Source organism: Electrophorus electricus, chromosome 1 (genome assembly GCF_013358815.1).
Source record: "Electrophorus electricus isolate fEleEle1 chromosome 1, fEleEle1.pri, whole genome shotgun sequence".
Classification (NCBI taxonomy): domain Eukaryota; kingdom Metazoa; phylum Chordata; class Actinopteri; order Gymnotiformes; family Gymnotidae; genus Electrophorus; species Electrophorus electricus.
In genome coordinates this window covers 28,323,080-28,347,904 of record NC_049535.1, presented here as the reverse complement: position 1 = coordinate 28,347,904, position 24,825 = coordinate 28,323,080, and the positions used below count along the sequence as shown (strand labels likewise).

Here is a 24,825-nt window from a genome sequence, read left to right as displayed (position 1 = left end):
GCATAAAAGTATTTTTACAAAGTCTTTTTTTTATTCTATTTTACAGTAAAGTTCGGTAGTTGTGCTGGTTAGGACTCCTCTCATGAAATAGTGGAATACAGCAAAGACCTCTGGGATTTACAATGATTTGTTGACAGACACAACCACTCTATCCAACAGCTAGGAGCGGAGAGCTTAGGTGAGCGATAGGCTTTCAATCTATCCAGCCAAACATTAAGCACCTGTTCAACAAAACGTGACATTTTCAAGGTAAATGGTCGAAATTTCAAATTCGATTTTTATTTTTGTAGCGTTGTCAAAACTTGGTAAATCACTAGGAACGTAAGTTTCATTCGGATTTTGGTAGCTACGTTTGAGTTCTTCTGAAGCTAGGTTAGTCAACCGCTAGCTATGTAGCTAGAACCAGTCTGACTAGCAAGACTGCTAATAAGTTAGCTCGTTAGCTAGCTAACTGCCTGCGATTGGTAGTATCGAATAACATTTCATCATTGGGGAACGGCGTGGGGCTAATTAGATATGTTTCTGTCACATCATAATTTTTTGTTTTACAGCTAGTGGTTAATCTGCTACGAAAGGGAAAGAAAACCTAGTTAAAGTGGTTTGAAATATGTAGCTAGTCACTTAGCTAACTTGTGGGTTACACGCTGACCAGCCTGGAGGACAGTTGTCATGGGACCGGATTTTGTGAAAGAGCGTGGCACGTATTTAGTTCGCCAGCTAGCTATGCTACTAATGTCCTCAGTTTCTGGAAACAGTAACAGTGCTAACATAAATACGGTAGAGTTAGATATCTAAGGGGCGGCTCGGTTTGTAGTTGTTTGTGCTTTAATGACAGTTATAATGCAGTGTGGCTAGCTGGTTTGCCAAATATAGCGACGCAAAAAAGATAACCTAGCTAGGTTAGCTTCCTAGCTATATAGCCAAGCTAGCTAGCTATGCTGCATATGCTAACTCCTTAGCTAGATTGCTGACTAAACTAGTATGAAATCTGACTTTGGGATATGATTTATGTCTAGCTAACGGTTGCTAGCTAGCTAATTCCAGAGATCTGCAGTGAACTTCTCACTTTTTATGCCCTTGTTACCTGAAATCTTTGTTGAGAAATGAATGTTGGCAACTTAACTATCTATGATATTCGATATGATATATTTTCCAGTGGATTTGATTTGACCAGAAGCTTATAACTTCAGCATGTACCCACGTCTTTGACCTTATCTGTACTGTTGAGCAATAGGATAATTTAGTGGTAAATTTTGCACCGCCCACCTGTAACAAGCGGTCATTCGTAAACCTGTGTAGTTTAATCGAGTTAATGTAACCTAGACTATATATTTCAAACAAACAGCTCGATTATTTAACTGTTTATGGAAATGAAATATCGACCTTTTTTTTTTCCTTTTCTTTTTTTTTTCTAAAACACTGGGATGTTGGTTTCCAACAACTGCAGGACTTGCACGAATCAACAATGGAATCTTTTCACACAGGAAAACTATTGGGAAGTTCGAGCTGTGTTAAAAGGTTACATACCAAGCAAGCTTAATATCCTGAACTTTTCAGATAAATTTATGATGTTAATGGTTTGACCAAGGAATGCTTTTGCTCAACTCCAGAGGTATTAGCAATGTATAAATAGTGTGGTACTTCAAACTTTTACATTTACATAATTAATGCTTATTTTGTGGTAATCTCTTGTGATGCTTACAAGTCTTCTCACAGACAAAGTGATTGATTGATTTAAGACAGGTTGCCAATATTATTGACCTGGAATTTACATCTCTGCCAAACCTCAGACTAAATTGGGTGTGGTTATTCTTCTATTTTACCAAAAACAGGAGGTGAGCATGTGGGGATAGGGGTCTTTTGTGCCTGTTTTCAGTTAATTTAGGCACTTTGAATTTCCAGCGTTGAATTTAGGTGTTCAGTGATAAAACACTTAAATGTACTTATGCAATGACCTTTTCTGACCTCTGTGCCTGACAGAGGCATTACTGCAGCTGACATGTACTGACATTACTGACATGTAAAACTCGGTCAGTTCCAGCATCGATCCAACCTGAAGCTGATTTTCACTAAACCTTACAAAGTATACTAAATGCACTTTTTGGTATGTATCAATGGCCATATGTTATATTTATTTTTGTAGTTAATATGGTTATTTCTGCTGGTGCAGGCTGAGCCATGAGGAGCTGTGTCTTACTGCTCCCTGCTCTCCTGCTTCTGCTGGCCCTGCCAGACACCAGGGGGCGCTACAACGATGATTTCGATGATGGGGAGGACCTGGCTGAGTTCGATGACAATGACTTTGCGGAGTTTGAGGATGTTGGCGAGGACCAGCCGGTGGAAGCAGACAGCGAGCCTCCCCCGAGGCCGACTCCTTCATCCGCCCCCATAGAAGATGACGAGGATGAAGCCACAGTGGAGATTGAGGAAGGGCAGGATGAATTTGAGGATGCAGATGCACAGGTGATTGTGACGGGCTTTCAATGCTAGGCTGAAAGGCAAGGCTTGGCATTTTGGTTTCCTATTATTTAACTGCCTCACTACTTATTCCAATGAATGAAAAGCATATGCATGGTATAATTGTAAAGCTGCTGTAAGAAGCTTTACATGCACTGGCTAAATTGTATTCACAACCTTATAACTATCACTAAAATAGTTTTTCTGGTACTGTCCAACTGCATTAACCAATCAGGAAACGTCTCTACAGGGAGGAGGTCCTCCCTGACCACGAGTAATTTTGTTTGGAATGAAAGCATGGCAGAGTTGCTAAGTGTGGTGCAAGTTAGCAGCTTAGAGCTGCTTTGACCCAAATGTATTTATTGCTTATGTCTTTATTTTTTTCTTTACCATTGCTGTCACAGGATCAGGATATGTACAGCAAGTATGACAACGAGGAGTTTGAGGGCTATGAAAAAACCAACCCATCCTTCAAGGACACACTCATATATCGAGAAGTAATATAAATGACAGAGATGCATATGTACAATTTTTTCAGTCAGTGACAGATGTACTGACTGTGACTGTGTGTTAGGTACCAGCACATCTGCAGAACAGCTGGGAGAGCTACTACATGGAGATCTTGATGGTCACAGGCCTCTTGGCCTACATCATGAATTACATTGTTGGCAAGAACAAGAACAGCAGGCTCGCTCAGGCCTGGTTCAACTCCCACAGGGAGCTGTTGGAAAGCAATTTTGCTCTTGTTGGTGAGAATCTTTCTCAATCTGTCCTACACTACTGATCTCCCTCCATCTCTGTGTTGCTCCTACACTGATGATCTTTCTACATTTGTCCATTACTTGTACACTGCTGGTCTCTTCATTTATCCATCACTTTAAAAAATTTGTCCTTCACTTGTGCTATTTATCTGCATTTATTTATAGATAGATAAATCTTATTTATTATTAAAAAATGTCTTCTGTGTGCTGGACTGTGCTTAAATAGTAATAAAATAGAATTATCTAGTGTAGGCCCTTTGACTGTGTGAGCTTTGCTGGGTTTGCTAATGCATGGGTCCATGTCATGTAGGTGACGACGGCACGAGTAAAGAGGCCATTAGCACAGGGAAGCTGAACCAGGAGAATGAGCACATCTACAACCTGTGGTGCTCAGGGCGTGTGTGCTGCGAAGGCATGCTCATTCAGCTCAAGGTAATGTGTGTATGTGTGTGAGAAGTGTTTATTTTGGTGCACGTGTGAGACAGCATTTCTCATTGGGCCATGGGTCAATTTACAGCCCTTCTAAAGTTTTAAATGAAAGAAAATGCTTGAATTGAATTATTATTGTGTACTTTACAGTTTCTTAAAAGACAGGACCTGCTGAATGTGCTGGCCAGAATGATGAGACCAACCTGTGACCAAGTGGTGGGTATACCTCATTAGCGGTTTTATGATGTGCCAGTTTGAAAAGAAAGCGTTATTTGCCTTGTATCCACCCTGTCCCCAGCAAGTCAAAGTTACCCTGAACGATGAGGACATGGACACATTTGTATTTGCTCTGGGCAATCGGAAGGCCTTGGGTCGGCTGCAGAAGGAGATGCAGGACCTGGTAAGGAGCTTTTATTTTTTTTTGGGGGGGGGGGGGGTGTTTTTTGCTGGCTTTCTGTTTTGTCATTCTGTTATTCACTCTATCGCCTCTTTCTTTTTTTATTTTTTTTATTTTTTTATTTTTTTTTTTACCCTTTTCCTTCTGTCTTCTTTCTTCTCCAGAGCGAGTTCTGTGGGGATAAGCCCAAGTCTGGGTCAAAATATGGCCTCCCTGACTCTCTGGCCATCCTATCAGAGATGGGCGAGGTCACAGATGGAGTGATGGATAACAAGGTTAGTTGTGAGGAGGCGAAGTCTCTCGTACAGTGCCTTGGTTTGAGCCACGCCCCTTTGGACCACTAGACATTCCAGAACTCGTGACCTGCTGAACTGAGTTTTGTCATGTCATACCATTAGATCAAGTAGTGGTTGCTGAATGTTGATTCTGACCTTCTGTCTTTTAGATGGTTCATTACATCAGCAGCAATGCCGACAAGATTGAATCCATTCATTTCTCTGACCAATTTTCTGGTCCAAAAGTTATGCAAGAGTAAGTGATTGTTCTGTAGGTGCTATACAAATCCATGTTCCATACCTCTTATGTTATATGTTTGCTACTAAAACTGTGATTGATTTGCTAAAGTTATGACTGGATTTTTATTTTTTTTTTTAGGGAAGGCCAGCCCTTGAAGCTCCCTGAGACTAAGAAAACGCTGCTGTTTACATTTAATGGTGAGGGAAGCTACCAAGCCTGCTCTTGTAGCTCAGCTTATAGAGCGTGGTAGAAACATGCTTAAGTTTGATGGCTTAGGAGCAAACAACCTAATAAATGTATCATTCCAAATGTTTACTTCTGTAAGTTACTCTGGATATGAGCATCTGTCATATGTTGTATATGTAATCTCCTTAATCACTGATCTCCCTTAATCACTAATCCCCCCCCTTCCCCCCCCTTTAAAATTTTTTTTTTCTGAATCCTGTTCTGTTTTATAGATGGATTATACGATCATTTATCAGGTTGTTGTTTAGACCTGAACATTGTTTGTGCGTGTGTCTGTGTGTGTGTGTCTGTGCGTGTGTGCATGTGTGCACAAATGTGTAGTGCCTGGGATGGGTAACACATCTCCAAAAGACATGGACAGCCTGCTGCCTCTTATGAACATGGTGATCTACAGTATCGACAAAGTCAAGAAGCTCCGTCTGAACAGAGAGGTGAAAACATATCCACTCAGTTGTGCACCCAATCGACCCTCTAGCAGTTAATAAATTATTTTAATAATACATTTGGGTGTGTGGGTGTGTGTGTGGGTGTGTGTGTGGGTGTGTGTGTGGGTGTGTGTGTGGGTGTGTGTGTGGGTGTGTGTGTGGGTGTGTGTGTGGGGGTGTGTGTGGGGGTGTGTGTGGGGGTGTGTGTGGGGGTGTGTGTGGGGGTGTGTGTGGGGGTGTGTGTGGGGGTGTGTGTGGGGGTGTGTGTGGGGGTGTGTGTGGGGGTGTGTGTGTGGGTGGGTGTGTGGGTGTGGGTGTGGGTGTGTGTGTAGGGAAAGCTGAAATCGGAGAGGAATCGTGCCCGTGTGGAGGAGAACTTTCTGAAGCAAACTCACGCTCAAAGGCAGGAGGCAGCGCAGACACGTCGGGAGGAAAAGAGGAGAGCAGAGAAGGAGAGGATCATGAACGAAGAAGACCCTGAGAGACAGCGCCGCCTAGAGGTGTGGAAGAGGGAGCTGGAGTAAAGTACCTGAACCATAAAGATATAATGATGTGCTGGTATTAATTTCTGTCTTTTACAGGAGGCCGCTCAGCGTCGAGAACAGAAAAAACTGGAAAAGAAACAGATGAAGATGAAGCAAATTAAAGTGAAAGCCATGTAAAAAAAAAACCAAACACCAAACAAACAAAAAAAAACGGGCAAACACTCTTCCATAGCACCTGGTGTTTGAGAATGTAATCACTTCTTCCATTGCTCCTGTCTGAATGTGCAGTTTTCATTCCCCTGTCCAGTCACGAAAGAGAGCTAGTAATTGATTGTCATTAGTCTGAGGGCTCAGAGAGCAAGATTGGGGGATGGGATCTTCAAAAGTCAGTACCTAAATCATATATTTTATACATAATAGAGGTCTAATAGTTTTGTCACAAATCAAATTTTGTTTACGATTAGTCTTAATGAAAACATCTGGGCCTTGTTTTGGGATAAAACTGCATTATTTTGTAGTATTTAACTTATTGAACTGCAGATCAAGAATAATTGCACGATACTAAAAATCCTGCTTTATTCTCATATAGTGCACCTTCAAAATGAAAACGCTTCATCCAACGACTTCCCACAACTATGCAGGGAAAGTTCACACATTGTATTTAGACTCTGTCTTCATGCAAGTTCAAATGTTTTTTTTTTTGTCTGCACTTTTGCCTCTCCTCCGGAGAAGTAGCAGAAGAGTGTTCACTAGTCCGGTTCTCCCCTCCCTCTCGCTATCGCCTATACCCCATTTGCAGTTCCTCATCCAGCACGCTTCTGCTGAAGTGCATGCCACATTTTCACAGCCACCCAAAGGCATTCCACCAAATTCCTGATTGACTATCTGTGGTGTTGTGACCTTGTCTAGGCTCCAGGCCATAACACAAAGTGTGAGGAATACAGCTAATCAATTGTGTAGTGTAAATGAACACAGACTGAGATAGACAAAAGTTGTTCAGTGATAGCAGGTGTATTGTCCAATAGATGGTGTGATTTGTTATACACACACGAGATATTGTGATGCTGGAATATAACATCAGGAGTGACCCAGGCCAAAATAACAAACCAACCCATAGTAGAAAAATAGACACTACCTAAACCTACACAGACAAAGGAAAATACAAACACAACTACACTTACTCCCTAGGTGAAAAACAGACCAAAACCACACCCCAAACAAAATGGCAGTCACTCCCTATTTACCAGTGAAAACAACAATGAAACAAAGTGAAATTTGTACAAATATAACATAGCAAACTAACTATAAGGGAGAGGTCATGTACCAGGTCAATTATCAAACCAATCGATTACAGACACATCTCCAAAACAAATCTCGCTGCTCTTATTGCTAGCCTTGTCCAGTGGTCATCATTCCACTTTCTTTTTTTTCCCTCTCACGGGGTGGGCAGAGCCTTGTCTCTTGACTGGGTGCAAGCGTGGAACTCGGCAGTAGAATACAGAACTTGGTCTGGAATGGAACACACCCAGACCACACACATACACAGACGTGAAACGGACACGAGGAGCACTCGAGGAGACCTGTAGGTGGGAAAAGGCATGCACATCTATACTGGGGGCTGATGCAACCATAACCTGCACATCACCAGTCCCTCCCCATCATCCTGCTCTCTGTTCAGGGAGCTAGGTCACTGCTGCATCTAACAGCTAACGGGTTGGGTGGGGTGTTTTTTGTTTGTTGTTTTCTTACCAGAACTGGGTGCATGAGGAAAGGAATGGTGCATTTTGCAGTACTTGGCAGTACCCTGAGCCTTCATTTCACAAACCTGTTCACAAACTGCATTTTATAGAGAAACTACAGTTTTGTTCTGTTTTTTTAATATAACAAGGGCTTGGCATGTAAACTTGGCATCCTTGAGCCAATGCAATCTATATATTTAATGTAAGTAACAATTTTTATTTATCTTCTGTGTGCGGTAATTGTCACATGGCCACATCAAAAGATGTTTTCATGATGATGCCTATGCGAGACCCTTAACTTTAACCCCCTTATGCAACATTTTTTTTTTCCTTTGTTTGAAGAGAGTGAGCAAACCTAAATAAAACATGCACTGAACAATTAAATTTCATTAATCTGTTATTGCCTGTTTGGTTTTGGGGTGGCTTGCTTACACTAATGGAATTTGAATTCCTTAAAACGTTCTCTAAGGTACACAACTTATAGGTGTGCTGAAATGTAACTTCTTGGACATGTTTGAGTGTTGCATGTCATCCTTCCACTCGCACCTTCTGTGTGTAATAGTGTGCTTAGTGCTTGTTGACAATAAGGACTCTACTATTTAGCTACCTAACCTTTGACTTTAGAAGAGAATGGCCCAAGATTCGTCTAATCAGTCAACATTTCTCACCATGTAAAAATGGCTGGTCTGTGGCTTTTGCATAAAGTATGTTGTTCATAAACAATGGAGACTTGTGTAGGTTTGAAAGTTTTCCTTTGTGAACCTCCCCTCAGAGGGAAGTACCCCCAGCCTTGTCAGTTGAGCTAACTTTCTGAGGTCTATGGTCTGCAACAGCTGTTCATTTCAGCTCACATGGCTGGGTGGAGGGGTACTGGTCTTGGCAGGTGGCAGTGTGGTTCTAAATATGGTTGGTTGTGTCAGCAGTGTCAGGCATGACCATAGCGAATGCCCTCATCTTCAGGCCTGATTGAGCTGTTTGCTTTCAACTGGCTCTGAGCTGCCTCTATTCTATAAAACTAGTGGACACTTATGAATCACCTATAAACATGAGGACATTTCAGACAGAGGTCCTACATCAGCTAAACAAGCAAACTGTCAGTCAAAGTGTAAGTGACATGCAGTTACACTTCACTTTAACAGATGTTCATTAAGATTAGGCAAAGATATATTGTTATGCAGCCAGAAAACCACTTTAATTCATCCATAATGTAGAGGGTTTGCAGCAGTACAAATGTGTAAATGAAGCCATACATGTGGATGGGTGTCCTCTTGGCAGGATTGGCATGTAAACTTGTCATCCTTGAGCCAATGCAATTTAGATATGTATTTAATATAAGTAACATTTTTTATTTATGTTCTATGTGGTGTTGGCACATGGTGTCAAAGATGTCTTCACACTGATGCCTGTGCCAGACATCAGCCTGTGTGTGTGTTTCCATGCACCCTGTGATCTCTGATGTGGTGCACAAATTGCTGCTTCTCATTTGTGTGTGTGAGTGATTATAAAAGCTGTCTGAGTGATTGTATCTGTCTGTAAAGCGTTCTTGAGTTCCAGTAAGGCGCAATATAAACGGAACTAATAATAATTTTATTTTCATATCTATCCACTGTGTCTGTTCACAGAGAGAAAACAAATACACACAGACCAGGGCTGGGTTTAGTTTTGCATTTGAATATCAAAGGCATGTTCATCATAGACAGTGACAGACAGTATTAAGTACTAGGAAAGATAGGATTAAATTCAAGGTGGAAATAACATTTAGAATTCCAAATTCCAAACATTTAGATTTTTGCTTTATAGTTGTGGCAACATGTGGATTGTTCCAGTTTTTGCAGGCTGCAAAGGAAAACCAGTGGTGTGACTATGTCAGAGAGACAAGGATGTTAGCAAGGGACCCTCATGACACCATGACACCATGACCTAAAGCAATGCACTGGTTTTGTCCTGGGAAGATATTGTCTTTTTTTGCCCTTACTGTGAAAGTGTCTAGTAAAACCAGCGATGGTCTGCTTCACTGGACACCTGTCCACCCACCCTCTCCTGCTGTTGTCATTAAGGTATGAAGAGTTTATAAATGATTTAACTAACTCTAAATTATTCCATCATTCCATCATTCTGATGTTTCAGATTCGTCTTACTACCATTGTTGGTTTAGCACTACAGTAATCACACACTAATAATCAAATCACACTAAGAGCATATCCTATCACTGTGTACAGGATCTTGGGGAATTAAGGAGTGGGGACCAAGAGGATTAGAGCTTTGGGCTTCAGGAGAAACAGGTCCAAAAGGAAGTTCAGGTCTAGTAGAATGCTTTTGTGTTGAGTTGACAATTAATAAGGATATGAAGAAAGTTAACTCATTCCTGGCACTCAGCCAGAGGGTTGGATTAAACACTATTATATGCGAGTACATTTACATTTGTGTTCAAGCACAATTGTGATTAAATAGCTAAGAATCCAAATTGAGTACTGTGGGTAGAATTCACTTCTAGTTCTACACTGAGCATAACAAGAAACTGTAAAACTAGCACCCACAGCCCAAGGACTTCTACTAACAACCACCAAAATAAAAATATTTTAAATACAGAATAGGACACTGAATTGGGTTTGCATTGCATAAAATATTCTGTGTTCACTGGACAATCACTACAATTCATGTGTCGATGAATATTAGAGATATTATAACTATCCCACACTTCCACAGGCTGAATGGAAACTATAAACAAAATGAGTACTATGAGATCTGCAGGCTGGAGTGCTGCAAGCAGCAACCACACCTCAGCTACAGGTCCACGAGCGCCCCACCTCGAAACCACAACCCACCGGTCTGTGAGAGCCCTGCTTTGAACCCACAACCCATCAATCACACTGAGCCCTATACATGGGACCACACTGAGGGACTTATTCACACACTATAAGCAAATTCACATACAAATGCATTTAGAAATAGTATACTATAGTTTATTTAAATAATTTTTTTTTAGGTGGGGTATTAACTTGGCAACAATACAAAATGTTAAAACATGTAAGATCAACTGAGACTATTACACCATTAGTAGAGTCTTAAACAATGTAAGTGTTTTTCTCAAACAATCAGAGTTTATTAGATAACAGAGTAAATTAGATTAAAAACATTTCTGGAAAAGGATATAGTAGGTGTGCGAGAAATAATGAGTGCAAGAGAAAGTAAGTTGTGATGTATATTCTTAACTGTCTGACTCTAGAAGAAGTGTTTTATGACATCATGGCATCTTCCTGGTCCACAACAGTGAGTTTAGCAGAGCACAGCGCCTCCCCATGGATGTTTGTGGCTCTGCAAGAGTATGTGCCACTGTGCTGTAGGGAGGCGTTCTCCAGGGTGAGAACGCAGGTCCCATCTTCCTCGTATTCAATCTTCACAGAACCTTCGCTCTCTTCCAGAGGCTCACCCTCTCTGGACCACACCACCTCAGGATCCGGGTAACCTGAGGCACAAGGACACACAAAGAGACAGGATGAGAAAAACTGGCACAGTAGTGGGTCCAAGAATGCTAACGCTTAAGGGAAAGGGATTGTCAATAATATAGACACTGTAATGGTATTAGTCTAATACATTTGTCATGCAAAAGAAATAATACAGTTTATATCTTTACAGTGACTATATCTATACACTATATCTCAACAATTATTTATTTGAGAAAGGGAGAGAGAAAACAAAGAGAAACACACACACATGTCAGGGAGTCATGTTGTCTGACCTGCAATCTGGCAGAAAAACTGGGCTGTGGAATCCTCAAACACAGACAGATCAAATGGACTCTTGGTGAACTCAGGCTTCAACTGCATCTTCTTCTCCAGAGACTTCAGAGCATGCTCTACACAGAGCCAGAGAGAGGCTATCTCAGCCACACACACATACATTGATAATGGGGGCTAGGCTAAAATAAATAAATAAATGAAAACACTAAACTAAAGCAAACCCCACTCGTGTGTGTGTGTTTGTTTATGTATGTGTGGAGTGTGAGTAGGTGTGTGTTTTACCGTGGGCAGAGCTGGGTAGTGAAGCAGAGTTGTCTGCTTTGGTCAGCATGGACATCCGCTTCAGAGCCAGCATAGCTTTGCCCGTTTTCTGCACAAAGAAGCCAAGCATGCTGAAAGCTTGCTAATCTCCCCCCAGAGGAAGGCTGCTTTGACTCTCTCTGTCAGCGGGTGTTAAGTGGTACCTTCCATTTCTGCCTGGCCAAGAACTTCTTCATTTTCTCTTTGGAGAGATTCTTCGCTGTATTAGGCTGTTCAGACTTGAACGCCACCATCCAGGAGTGGAAGAGCGCTTCCTCACAGGACATACGACGTCTGAGTGGTAAGAGCACAATGTACGTGTATGTGTTAGGGATATATGCATATGTAAGGGTTGTGTGAATGTTTAAACAACTCTGTTCAACCTGGTGTCTTTGTGCAGCAGAGAGCTGATGAAGTCTTTGGCCTGCTCAGTGATATCCTCAAAGCTCTCATCAACAAACTCCCACTCGGCTGCAGTCACAAGTGCCAGGGTCTCAGAGTCACTGCCACCCTGGAACGGGGACTCTCCGCTGAGCCTTCACACACACACACACACACACACACATACACACACAAGCATACACACACAAGCATACACACACACACCTTATATGTTATTGTACTAGATTATGCATGTAACCATAGAAGAAACCACTAGATGGCAGGCATATCTTGGGTTTTTTGGTGAAAAACAGTATACTTGACACAAGGGTACACATGGCTCACAGTATATAGCAGATCACTCCAATGCTCCACATATCTGTGGCTGGACCAACAGGTTCATAGCTGATGACTTCTGGGGCCACAAACTCTGGAGTTCCATACATCACCCTCAGAGGACTGGAAGCATCTGATGTCCACCAACCCACACATGCATACAAACACACCCCGTTAGTTTTATGCAATGTGTGAAACTTGTCATAACAAATGACAGGGATTCATTTTCATATAATTCAGTAATTTCAGCTACAGAGCAGTGGTTCAGCCTGTACAGGCAATGCCGAAACACATACTTATCTACACACACATACACACACTCACAGATATATCTACTCACATTGATTAGTGTATACAGCCCACCCCCACCCCCCAGTCACAAATTCAACACATACACATTCACACAAATACACATGAACATGAGCACACTTACCCAGCTTGCTGGCGAGGCCAAAGTCTATGATTTTAACCTGAGTGCCAGTTCTGTTCACACACACAATATTCTCGGGCTTCAAGTCGAGGTGGACAATGCTCTGCTTGTGCATAAACTCGATGCCCTGAAGGATCTGACACATGTATCCAACACTCGTTGGCTCTGTGTGCTCAAAATTATCATCCACAATGCGCTCAAACAGCTCCCCACCTGCGATGCTACACACACACACACACACACACACACACACACACACACACTTATGAATATCCAAATGTTTTTGTTTTGAATTTTATTTGAAAACATTTGAGTCTTTTCCTGATTTTACCTTTGTGTACAAGATGTCTATAGAAATGAACCACCCCCCAAACAGTTCACTGCAGCAATGAGCAAATTGTGGCCCAGTTCTTGTTAACTTTTTGCCCAATGATTTATTGTTAATCCCATTTTTGCCCAAGACTGTATACTTGGTTGTTTTGATTTACTTGTTAGTCAGATGACTGTTTAAAAAAAACCTAGAGATGGAAAGGGGTGTTTGTATTGTTTTGTTGTGCTGTTTCAAATAACACTTAGTGACCCCATGCAGGCTGATCTACTTGTCATTCTTTATATTGCTACTGGCCTACATAGTCATATGTATTCCCATTTAACACACATGTAATCTGGATTTGATAATATTGAAAAGTCTGGATCTGAATCAGGCTGATCCAATCCAATGTTACTTTGAAAAACTGGTACAACACTAAGATCAATTAATTAATTCTTGATTGCAAAACATAGAATTTCCCAATCCAAACAATTCCAATGCAGATTAGTGCATGCATTCAACTTTTTGAACAACTGGGCTAAAGTCATTCACTACACCAGGTGTCTGACAATAATTGTACATGACCACGAGACACTACCCATGCCAAGTATGCACTGTGTGTCTGAAAAATTCATAAGCACACACATCAGATACTTACAACTCCATCACCATCACTATCTCAGGCTTGTTGTTATAAGCTGCCAAACACTGCACAAGTTTGGGATGGTGGAGGAAGTTCATTAGTGTGATCTCCTTCTTGGCTGCCTCTCTCTCGCTTGTCCGCCGACCTTTATAAAACTTCCCAGCACACACATGCCCTGTAACCTTATGGGTCAGCCGGAATACCTGACCAAACCTTCCTCTGAGACACAGGGAGAGAGACAATCACTTAATATAATTATTTATGTATCTAATAGATAGTACTGTTATAATAGTAATTCTTGTATTAATGTATGAATGCATGTATCGCCGCACTGAGCATTTACCACCCCCTCACTAAACTACTTGGAACAAGCATGGACACTTGCCGAACAAGAGCAAATCAAAGCCACAATTGATGTTTCTCTCTCTGTCTGTCTTATTCCTACTGTGTGTGTGTGTGTGTGTGTTGGGTCATTAGTTAATGGAAAAACTCAGAAAAGATAGAGATGTAAGACTGTGTGTGGCGGGTGGGGGGGGAGGGGGGGGGGGGCTTACTCACGTTCCTAATCTCTCCAGTACATTGTAATGGTCAGTGACTTTGTGTTTGTCATCAATAGTAACATTCACATATTCAGTCATCTCGTCCTGTAGCTCCGCTTTGAAGGAATACATAGACAGCACCTCAGCACAGTCTAATAGACCATAGTTCAGCAGGATACACTCAGCACACCATCACAGTTGAATATACCACACTGAAAGCACTGTTAAGAGTCACCTACAGACAAAATATCAGTGCAGGTGACAAAACACCAGCTGCAACATCAGACACCACCTCAGTATTAGTGGATTAGTATTAGTGTCATATATGCACAGGTATGGTTACATTCATGGGCACACTGGAAATTTCCATCATATCCTCCAAAAAGTCTTGACTTTCCCCATCTTTGGCAATTTGAGTCAAGACATTTGGGTTTATATATATATATATATATATATATATATATATATATATATATATATATATATATATATATATATATATATATATATATATATATTTTTTTTTTTTTTTTTTTTTTTTTTTTTTGACATTTGTTCTTGTTTTAGAAAATTGACCTGCACAAAATAACTGTTTTGTTAGCACTCAAAATGTTTTCTGTAGAAAGGGCATAGGAGGTATAAAAGTGATTTAGAGGCAGGGATCCTTGCAATGCGTTGTTACCAAATTCTAGCCTTTAAAAATTAAAAATATTTTTTTAAATGCACATTACTGTTTTTAACAGGGCAAAAGTGAAAAAAGTGAGTTCCAAATCAGGTTCATTTAATTATATTTTAGACTGAATTATGACAACAGGGTATGTTAAAATAGGAAAGGTATCAGTACATTTGCCCATAACTGTGTACTGGCAAGAATTAAGATTTATGTTGCTTTTTAATCAAGTTCTTAAAAATGTTATGTGCTATTACTACATTTAATCAAAATTGAAGATGAAATTGTTTTTTTATTGATTAAAAATGTCTTTCAAGCCCTCAATATGCACCAGTATCACCTGCGTGGAACTAACATCTACAGCATTTTAAGGTAGTTTAAAATGTGTCCAGTACTGTAGGTGGTGAGTCAGTACTAGTTAGAGTGGCTGAGACCTCACCTGGAGCATCCATCTTGATTGGCTGGGATTCCTCACTGGGCTCACTAACCCCCACAGCGTTACAGGCCCTCACCCGGAAACGGTACTGCCCCTGAGGCTGTAGACCAGAGCGCACCCTGAGTGAGGTACTCTTGCAGTTGGCAGAGAGTTCACTCCAGTGGCCTGTCTGGTCAGGGCCTAAGGACAGGACTTCCACAAGGTAGCCTGTGAGTGCCGAGCCACCGTCGTAGCACGGTCCTGACCAGGACAGCACCACAGAGTCTGGGGAAAGGACACACACCACGGGGCACGAGGAAGGGGGCTGGGGACGCTCTGAAACACACACACAGCGTGCATCAACATGTGTACACACACATGCATGCACGCATACAAAAAACAATGGCCATTTATCGTGTGTGCAAATGCAAATAGAATAAAATAACATTTATTTAGTTTACACATGAACATTCCTACATGCAGTTGGTTACATGCAGACCACAATACAAAACCACAGAGTGCATGATGATGAAACGAAGATGACAGGAGAACAGAGTGGAGACTAAGCGAGGTAGTGAGTGCTGTTGGCCAGGGCTCACCAATGACGGACAGGGTGAGAGTGTGGTGGGCGAAGCTGTTGCGGTCTCGTGCAGTTAGAGTGTAGAAGCCAGAGTCCTCGGGCTGGGCCTCAGAGATCACCAGACTGCTGCCCTTGCTACTGCTCTCTATACTTAGCCTGGAGTCTTCAAACACCTGCAGACAGACAGGCAAAGACAAAGAAAGGGAGACAGAAAAAAAAAACCCCACAGAGACAGACAGAGAGTAGAGAAAAAAGAAGATGGGAAATTATTTTGCATTCAGTTGTATTGCATGTGAGTGTGCATGTGTGTGTGTTTGTTTCAGTACCTCTTTTTTGTTGTGTGTCCAGCAGGACACTATTGGGATGCTGCCTTTGAAGACGCAGCTCAGTCGGGCACACCCTCCAGCACGCACCTCCACAAGATCAGGGGGGTCCACTATCTTCATAGGGGGTACTAGACACACAAAAGAGCAGAAAACTACCAGAGTCAGTTAGGGGCTTTCATAAAAAGCCCCACAACCGCCTGCTCATCCTGCTCTGCCAACAGAGTCAGTGATATGACTGGAGAGCATGGTCTTTATAAGCCTGTGTGTGGGAGCATTATGAAACTTTCATATTGTCATTGATTATTATCCTGTATATAACAGTGCTCACTGAAACATCAAAGAATATTTTTGTATAATGACCTCAGCCTCATACAAAATTGACACAGTAGATATTTCCCAATGAATTTGGCTCAATTGTTTGGGTCTGCTTTGATCTGCATAATTATCAATTTCCAGACTTTTGTGTTCACAACACATACGTGTACACACACTCCATACATGCACGCACGCACACACACGCACACACACACACACACACACACACACACACACACACACACACACACACACTTAGTCTTGTATGCAATAAAATTTCAATTCTCTCATCCGCAAAGCTTGCCATTATTCAAAGTTTCGTTGATTTGAATGCACATGGCAAAACCTGTCTTATCCTTTCAATAACCACATATTTCAATTAGAACCCTGAAAACCAGCCACAGCTATCAAACAGTTTACATAAAAGCCAAGAATAGAAGGTAAAAGCTATGGAACTGTAATCATGTTCAAACTGAACTTTAGACTCTAGCATGCAACTTTACAGAGACCAGTACTGAGAAAGAAGCTGACAAACTGGTGTATGTCTGCTCTCTCCACATGCCACCATGTTTTGGTTGGCCTTTCCTGGGAAGAGGATGTTTGTAAGAAGGTCATTGAAACCTTGCATCTGCTGTGACCACACACCACACATTTTCACTCCTTTAACACATCACAAAACATAAAAGTCTACCTTTATCATCTCAGCTGCAAACCACAGGACACAGAGCCAGTGATGCCTAGTCTTGTATGTATAAAACTTACATATGCAACACATCTGTACAGTTAAGCCCACACCAACACAATGTTAATCACCAGTGGTGAAACACTAATCAGAAAACAAAAGGTGCTTAAGAGTCTGCGATGGAGAAGTCACATGTGCAAATACACAAAACCCAGAAACGTACTGTACCCGGCAAACCCATGGCACAGCAAACATACAACCAGCAAATGGATGGCAGCCAGCAAATGCACAACATTCAGCAGACCTCCAAATGAGAGAGAATCCAGAGAGGCCAGACAAGGTCAAAGGAAAGCAGAGAAACAGGTCTGAGTTTACATTGTCAAATCGATAAAACTGAGGAAAGAGCAGGTCAAGTTGGTTACAATGCTTTATATATGACATTAGGGCTTAAATGTTTCACAACCAAAAATGTATGGTTTTACTGATAGAACAATCTAGTGAAAAAAAAACATGCCCAGTTGATTACAGGCTATGGGAAAATGGCCAGATGACCAAGCAAAGGAAGGAGCAGCACGGGTGTTCTGCCGATTGAATCGAGACGAAGGTGAAACATAAATACCAAAAGAGTAGAGATGACAGGGAGAGTTCAGTAGAGCAGTAATTAGGACCTGCAGCAGAGCAGAGGTGGAGGATAGCAGAGATGGCTTTACCTGTCGCTGAACTGCTTCTCCTCTTCACTGGCACCTCTGGAAACAATTAGGAAAAAACATAGGTGAGCAAACACACACGTGTGGGGGCGGGGTTAGGGATGTATCTGTGTGATATGTATGTAAACACACATACGTTTCCGTTAAATAAGAACAGTTCTGGTATGTTATTAGAAATAAGGTAAAGTGAGGCTATCATCAGTATATACTGCATGAACCTACATGCTATAAAAACAAAACAAAACAAGGATCTGTATGAAGAAAAGAAGATTGAAACAGAAAAACAACATTAAGAGGGGGAAGTTTGTTTCTTTGTCTGTTTTTTGATGCGGCATTTAATTTCTAGTCATATGGTATCAGTGGACAGCACAACACCACACCTTTGCTCTGGACTGTGGCTAGACAATGACATGAGAGCACACTATACTACTTTGGATTAAAGACAACTTTGGGCAAATACATACCCTTCCTGTGTGCTGGCAACAGTATTTCAGGACTTCCAAACTGGGATAACTTGCATCCTTCCAGAGTGTTCCGGGGTGAACTGGGGGAGCACAAGCCCCTGGTTTCCAGTACGGGAATATGTGGTGATAAGAAGCAGGATGGAGGACTGCGGGAGGACTGGGTGGGATTGCTCCAGACACCAATAATCATTTCTTGGATTTTTATTATTGGGTGAGCCCATGATAGTAAGTAGCCAGAGAAGGACAGAGAGGGAGGAGGGGAATAAGAATACGAGAATGTGTTGAATAGACAATACGTCATGACTATGTGTATGAAAGGAATCATTTTCAGATATTTGAGTGTAATATCTGAGTTCATTTTTCCCTTTATTCACAGCCTGTTTCCTGACTGCTTTAAAAGTAATTTTACTTAACATATCTGACTCCACAAGATCTCTTGCTGACCTCAATACAGCATTCATTGGAACATCTCTTGGACACTTTACACTTTTGTATTGAAAACCTTTTAATCTGTGGGTTTTATCTTATTCATTTTTGTTAAATAAACTCTTTTTTTTATCTTTCTTTGAAGGCTTGAAGTATACAAGTTCTTTCTAGAGTTAAAAAAATCCCTTCACATTCTTTTCATATTTCACAAAAATGTGCTATTACTAGATTGATTTTCTTTCTTGTTCATACTGTGTAAACAAGCAAATAAAAATAAATAAATAAGTCTTCACAAACCTTCTGTATTTAGTGGAGTTAATCTTTTGAACTTTTGAACACTCTGGATTCATTCTCAGTTCACCTGAGAATGTTGTGCATCTGCCTTTGTTTAAAGCTTCCACTGGAAGCTTTAACAGAAATTATTGTGCAGGCAGTGATAAAATGCTCTCTTATTCAAGGGTTCATTACACAGTACACTTTCTCTTTTCACTTGCTCTTCTCTATTTATCAGGATAACAGGATACATGATGTTACACTTTATGCTACAACAAATTTGAACAGGATGTCACTACTAAGACAATATTTTACATTCTGATTTACCTTCATGTGATTGACTAAAAGCTAAATAGTTCCTTCCCGTGTGATTCTAGGACATTTAGTTGATATCCACCTTGGGTGACCCCTGCCTGCTGTCACTTATGAATCCTTTCCCTGAGCCCGCTACGGTCTGTCTCTCTGCAGGACTAGAGGCAGTATTGAGATAGGACACACAGTGGCATGGGTTGTACCGCAGTCATCCTGCCACAGTATCACCCATAGGTCACCGCCTAATCACAAAGATGGCTGTGTCTTTAAAGACACCACTGGCAGACAATTCTTCACACCCATCTCCAGGCCCCTATATGTATGTTTCATTATTTCCAGTAAATAAAAAGTCAAATCAATGTTTTATTTTCCCAGCCAAAACATGTAAAACACTTTTATGTTGGTGAATTATATTATTGTTATTTTCAGCTCTTCTTCTTCTTCTTCTTCTTCTTCTTCTTCTTCTTCTTATTATTATTATTATTATTATTATTATTATTGCTATTATTATTATTATCATATTATCAGTTGATGATTACTTTTGAAGTGAATGGCTGTTTCTACTACTTTCTACTAGCTCAGTTAAATTACCTACTGGCCCTCCTGAGGGTAGTTTGATTCAGTAGTTTTGAAACTGTGTGGTCGTCGGTTTCGGTCAGCACAGAGGTTCAAGGTTACAGTTAAAATTTATTCAACCTGTTTTCTTGAACACCTGTCTGGTGAGCCCTTAATGAGGAAGTCAGCCAAGCCTCTTTTTGAAAATGGCTCTCACAACAGCCTGTTTTGTGGCTGTGTGTGTGTGTTACATGTATGTATGTTACCTTTAACACACACCGCTGAGCTGCTGGAGGTTTTTCCTGAAGCATTTTCAGCTACACAGGTGTAAGCTCCAGCATCCTCTGGGAGGCATTCTCTAACAACCAGGATCGCCTCTCTTCCTATAAAGGAAGATTTACCGTACCACACCACCTTACCTGCGGGGGGGGGGGGGGGGGGGGGGGGGGGGTAGCGTTGGTAAAATAAATTATACTATCATTGTTTGTGGTGTAAATAAAGCAACCTGAATTGAAAAAGAAAGCTATCTAAACAATGAAAGTAGATAGAGACAGAGAGGGAGAGAGAGAGAGATCACAGTGAATAGTGAAGGAGTGCAGACATATTGCTAACACTTACATTAGTTATCTCATGAATTATGAGAAAGACATAAGCCACATTCAGAGGGGGAGCAAGTGATTCTCATTTTAGGGCCCCATGACTTAGTAACTAAGACCAGGAAGTAAAAATGTGAGATAACAGGTCAGCATTAAAAAGCTTGCCAAAGAAAGGTCATTTTTGTCCTTTTTTACAGATCATTGACTCAGGCCTGTTTATAGTTAAGGTCTTATCCAACCACAACCCACCATTATGAAGCCAGGAAACACTGATTGGCTGGCTCCCTGTGATGACTGCCCTTAGGGTGAAGTCATTTCCTTCGTCTACCAGGCAATCCTGAAGGGGCTCCAAGAAAAGTGGTGGGTTCCGAATGCCCAGCAGGCCATTACCCTCAGCCACTGCAACCAAATCAGGTGTAAGCAAAATAAATCAAGGCTAAAAATAAGAAAGAATGAAGGAGTAAAAGGGGCATCTTTTCTGAAAATAAAGAGAATATTTTGTGGATGGCCCTGGAAAGGAGAAAAAGACTGAGAGAAAGAAAAAAAGAGAGCCAATGCTAATGCTGTTCAGGTCAGCCATGTCCTCCTACGACTCTCCTTGCACCTGAGAGTGTTGAACTTACAATACAAGTGCTTGCACTTTCCTGCATCTTAGAGGAAACTGCACCATGTGAAGCAATCTGAGATCTACCAGAAAAATGCTGCCTGCATACTAGCTGATTATGGATATGCAGCACAGAATAGGGAACTGACAAAGTTCAGTTACAAAAACATCCATAAAAGTTCATGATTTGTCTGCAAATACCGTCTCCACATTGTCATCATCTGACACCTACAAGTTCTTCATTCCTACCATTTCCTCCACGTCCACATCTCACACTATTACCACCGCACACTATTATCATTCCTATACTCACAAAACACACCACACGTTAACAGCTGTCAAACTATAGTGACAAGCTTATCATTAAAGAGAAATGAGAGATGTAGCCACACTTTACATTAGACTATTATCTTGAGCTGGCCAAAGCTGTTGTTAGCAACCAAGCCCTGTTTTCACTCATAGTAAAATCATTTACTTATCTATCTGTGCATGAGTTGAGTGGAGTATGGTACATGATCATTAATCTGTGCATCGGCATGTGTTTGTTGTTGGGTATATGTGTATCATCTTGCAGTACATTCAACCTATACATTTCAATTGTCAAGTAACCTTGCTCAATTGTCAAGTAACCTTGCTTGCAGTCACAGAGGCCACAGAGCATTGATGTTTCTCCTCCTCACAATCAGTGCCTCACAACACTCCCTGCAGGGCTTAGTCTCATTCTCCCTCACGGGCTACACTACCTCCAACAGTGATGTCACCCCTCCAAGCAGCTTCAGAGGAGCACTTTAAGCCCAAGGATCTAACAGCAGATCTAAAAAGCCAAAGATTTCACCTCATCTTCTGCCACAAAGCTATTTATGAGAATAACATGTGAGTCAGCAACATATATGTGCACATACAGCCCTGGTCTTTACACACACACACACACACACACACACACACACACACACACACACACACACACACACCCCTCTATTGTGGACAGGGTGCTATATATATATTAAAAACTGTAGCAACATACACAGACTTACCAGAGAAACAGGAATTCAACAGCTGTGTAAGCAAATAAGATGTATTTATTATTATGGAATGCATAAAGATATATGTTGAATTAATTTTCAATGATGGATGAAAATTCATGAAAGTGATATACTTCTCAGCTTAACTGAATTTGAATTTGACAAATCAGTGGTGTTTTTAGCAAATTTGTTCATCACCTACTGAAATTAAATAAGTCCAACATGCTCATGCATTCTCAAATGTATTTATATATCTCTGCCATGAACGTTTTTTTTTTTTTTTTAATATCCTTTGTCCTCATGAAAGGATGTTGATCTTTGCAAAACATACCCACATTTCCCATATGAAGACATGGACCACTGTTTTTCCAGACTGCTTCCTGTTAAAGATGCTGCTTAGTTTTTGTGGCTACCAGCAAGGAGAATGTAAAAAGCACTCAACAACAATCCAGACTCATGAGCATGAAATTCTCACCATTCTAAAATCTGGCCCTATGCTTAAGTCAGTTCTCCTTATTATGAACATTTTATGTGTTGCTAATTTGGTGCTGTTACATTAGTAACATTTCTTTCAGTAACAATCCATTTAAATAGTCTGCCAAGAGTACAATAGTTTATCATTTCAAGTCAATTTTGTTATGTAGCACTTTTTACAAAACAGCTTTACAGAACCCGGCCAAGGACCCAAATAACCAAGCCATGGAAACTTTGTTAAGGAAAATATCCTTATTACAATACATGCCTGCTGACATCTGCATATATGTTAGCTTCTGCATATTGTTATACAACTTGCACTTTTTGCAGTATTTCCAGTTTTACATGGCTGAGAATTATACCCAAGTAAGACGATTGGCAGCCTTTGGGAAGGTTTGTGGCATCCTGTCTGCTATATTAAGCTACTGATAAGACATTGGTTAATATTCTGTATTCTAAACAGTATAGTATAGAGGTGTGCAGATACTACAGGTGACTTTTTTGGACCAAGCGCTTATTTTCCACTAAAACATGTAGGTCGGGAATTGGCGTACTATGGTTTTCTATAAATACAATATTATTTGTAACTGCAACATGCAGGATGTAAAATATGACTGACGTCTTGTTCTAAAGCAGCGTAAATAATGCAGTTGCTGCTGGATTTGTGTGAGCTCACCAGATGCAAGTGGCCATGGAAGTGAAAGTGAAGATAGCCTTACTCTTTGCCTACCTTTATCTGAAACACAGCCGGCTGCCATGTCTACACCTGCTGGGACTTCATATACACATACACCATGGATGGAGCTCCTGACCAGTGGCCGTGTCCCAACATGTGCACCCGCCAAACCACACGCAGCTCTGCTCACACACCCACACCCACCTACCTGAGTCTGGTGTGCCTTCTCCGGTCTTCCTCGAGGCAGTGAGGTTATGCAAGGGTCTGGTGGGCTGCCTCCTGCCTCCTCCAGACGCTGGTACTGATAGCTGTATCCTGAGGGTGGACACATAACGCCTCTGAGCTCCTCTCACACTCATACCCTTCCTCAGCGGATGAACAGGCTCTCGCTGGAGCTTAATGCAAGGCTAATGCATTTCCCCCGGATGCTTATCAAACTTCCCCCTTTTCTTTTGCTCTTCTCTGGCTCTCTAACTGTCTCTCACAGTCTCACAGTGTCTCTCTCATGCCCACACTGCTCAAATACTTTCTTACTGAACACCTCCCTCTTGTTTACTCTCTCTACCCCTATACTGTGCCCTGGACCCGCCTCTCCTTCACAAGCTCTATCCCTCCTGCACCCAGTAGAAGCCCTGTAAGATTTTGCCTCCCTCCCGACTTTCACCTTTTCAATCTCACAATCTCAGTTTCACTCTCATTCATTCTCTTTCACTTTTCCTCTCCTGCCTGATTTTGCCTGAGGGTCTTTACCATTAAGTTTATCATTCAGATCTTGTGTATTTCTTTCCTCATACCTCTTCCAGGTAACCAGGAGGTTATCAGTTGAACTTTGGATGTGTGTTGTCACAGTAGCGTCCAAGGATATGCCAGCAGGCTTAGTCTATAATTAATCACAGTGACAAAAACTTGTTTTGACTTCAGGGGGAAGAGAAAATGTGTCTCCTTACAACAACAAACTGAAAGATAAAAATACAGTGCTATTTTAGTGAATATATATATATATATATATATATATATATATATATATGTATATATATATATATATATATATGTATATATATATATATATATATATATATATATATATGTATATATATGTATATATATATATATATATATATATATATATATATATATATATATATATACATATATATATATATATACATATATATATATATATATACATATATATATATATATATATATATATATATATATATATATATATACATATATATATATATATATATATATATATACATATATATATATATATATATATATATATATATATATATTCACTAAAATAGCACTGTATTTTTATCTTTAAGCATCATATATCATATGATGCTTAAATATAAGCATCCACATTAAGGTGACACCACATTAGCATCCACATTAAGCATCCACATTAAGGTGACACCAGACTGGGTTCCTGATAAGGATATTTGATAAATGTGGAAGGGAGTACAGAAACCCAGGCAGTTGAAAAGAACCCTGCATATGCAGATTGTGTGCAAGCAGTAAAGTGGAAGTAAATATGTTGACTCTGACCATGCTGGTGAAATGAAAGACCTGCAAGCTCCAACAA

General features: G+C 40.7%; 2 protein-coding genes across 3 annotated transcripts; one reads left to right on the top strand and one right to left on the bottom strand.

Moving 5' to 3' along the window:
* The first annotated feature begins 88 nt into the window (after positions 1-88).
* ccdc47 (coiled-coil domain containing 47) lies at positions 89-7,839 on the top strand. Of its 2 annotated transcripts, none has more exons than XM_027014598.2 (13): positions 89-178; positions 2,171-2,463; positions 2,862-2,954; positions 3,032-3,206; positions 3,529-3,650; positions 3,798-3,863; positions 3,946-4,047; positions 4,209-4,319; positions 4,490-4,575; positions 4,699-4,757; positions 5,128-5,237; positions 5,564-5,731; positions 5,813-7,839. In XM_027014598.2, exons 2-13 carry the CDS (start codon positions 2,179-2,181, stop codon positions 5,891-5,893), a joined length of 1,458 nt encoding a protein of 485 aa, XP_026870399.1. In that variant the 5' UTR covers positions 89-178; positions 2,171-2,178; the 3' UTR covers positions 5,894-7,839. The 2 variants fall into 2 exon arrangements, with proteins under 2 accessions (XP_026870399.1, XP_026870398.1); XM_027014597.2 differs by having other exon boundaries at positions 129-249.
* On the bottom strand, positions 7,026-23,765 carry mylk5 (myosin, light chain kinase 5). Its single transcript, XM_027014596.2, has 17 exons — positions 23,440-23,765; positions 20,705-20,854; positions 20,126-20,278; positions 18,294-18,485; positions 17,833-17,868; positions 16,126-16,253; positions 15,819-15,972; positions 15,244-15,555; positions 14,154-14,250; positions 13,611-13,814; positions 12,646-12,863; positions 12,222-12,345; positions 11,879-12,031; positions 11,660-11,789; positions 11,478-11,565; positions 11,195-11,311; positions 7,026-10,921 (listed from the first exon to the last, which is right to left on the bottom strand). Exons 1-17 carry the CDS (start codon positions 23,588-23,590, stop codon positions 10,692-10,694), a joined length of 2,637 nt encoding a protein of 878 aa, XP_026870397.2. The 5' UTR covers positions 23,591-23,765; the 3' UTR covers positions 7,026-10,691.
* Between the last annotated feature and the right edge of the window lie 1,060 nt (positions 23,766-24,825).

Coding starts and splice junctions, on each gene's coding strand:
- mylk5 (XM_027014596.2), bottom strand. CDS start 23,590: ATGAGTGTGAGAGGAGCTCAGAGGCGTTATGTGTCCACCCTCAGGATA. Junction 20,279..20,704: donor TGTTTCCTGGCTTCATAATG/GTGGGTTGTGGT, acceptor CCCCCCCCGCAG/GTAAGGTGGTGTGGTACGGT. Junction 17,869..18,293: donor GTTGCCAGCACACAGGAAGG/GTATGTATTTGC, acceptor AATTGTTTCCAG/AGGTGCCAGTGAAGAGGAGA.
- ccdc47 (XM_027014598.2), top strand. CDS start 2,179: ATGAGGAGCTGTGTCTTACTGCTCCCTGCTCTCCTGCTTCTGCTGGCC. Junction 2,955..3,031: donor ACACACTCATATATCGAGAA/GTAATATAAATG, acceptor ACTGTGTGTTAG/GTACCAGCACATCTGCAGAA. Junction 4,758..5,127: donor GCTGCTGTTTACATTTAATG/GTGAGGGAAGCT, acceptor ACAAATGTGTAG/TGCCTGGGATGGGTAACACA.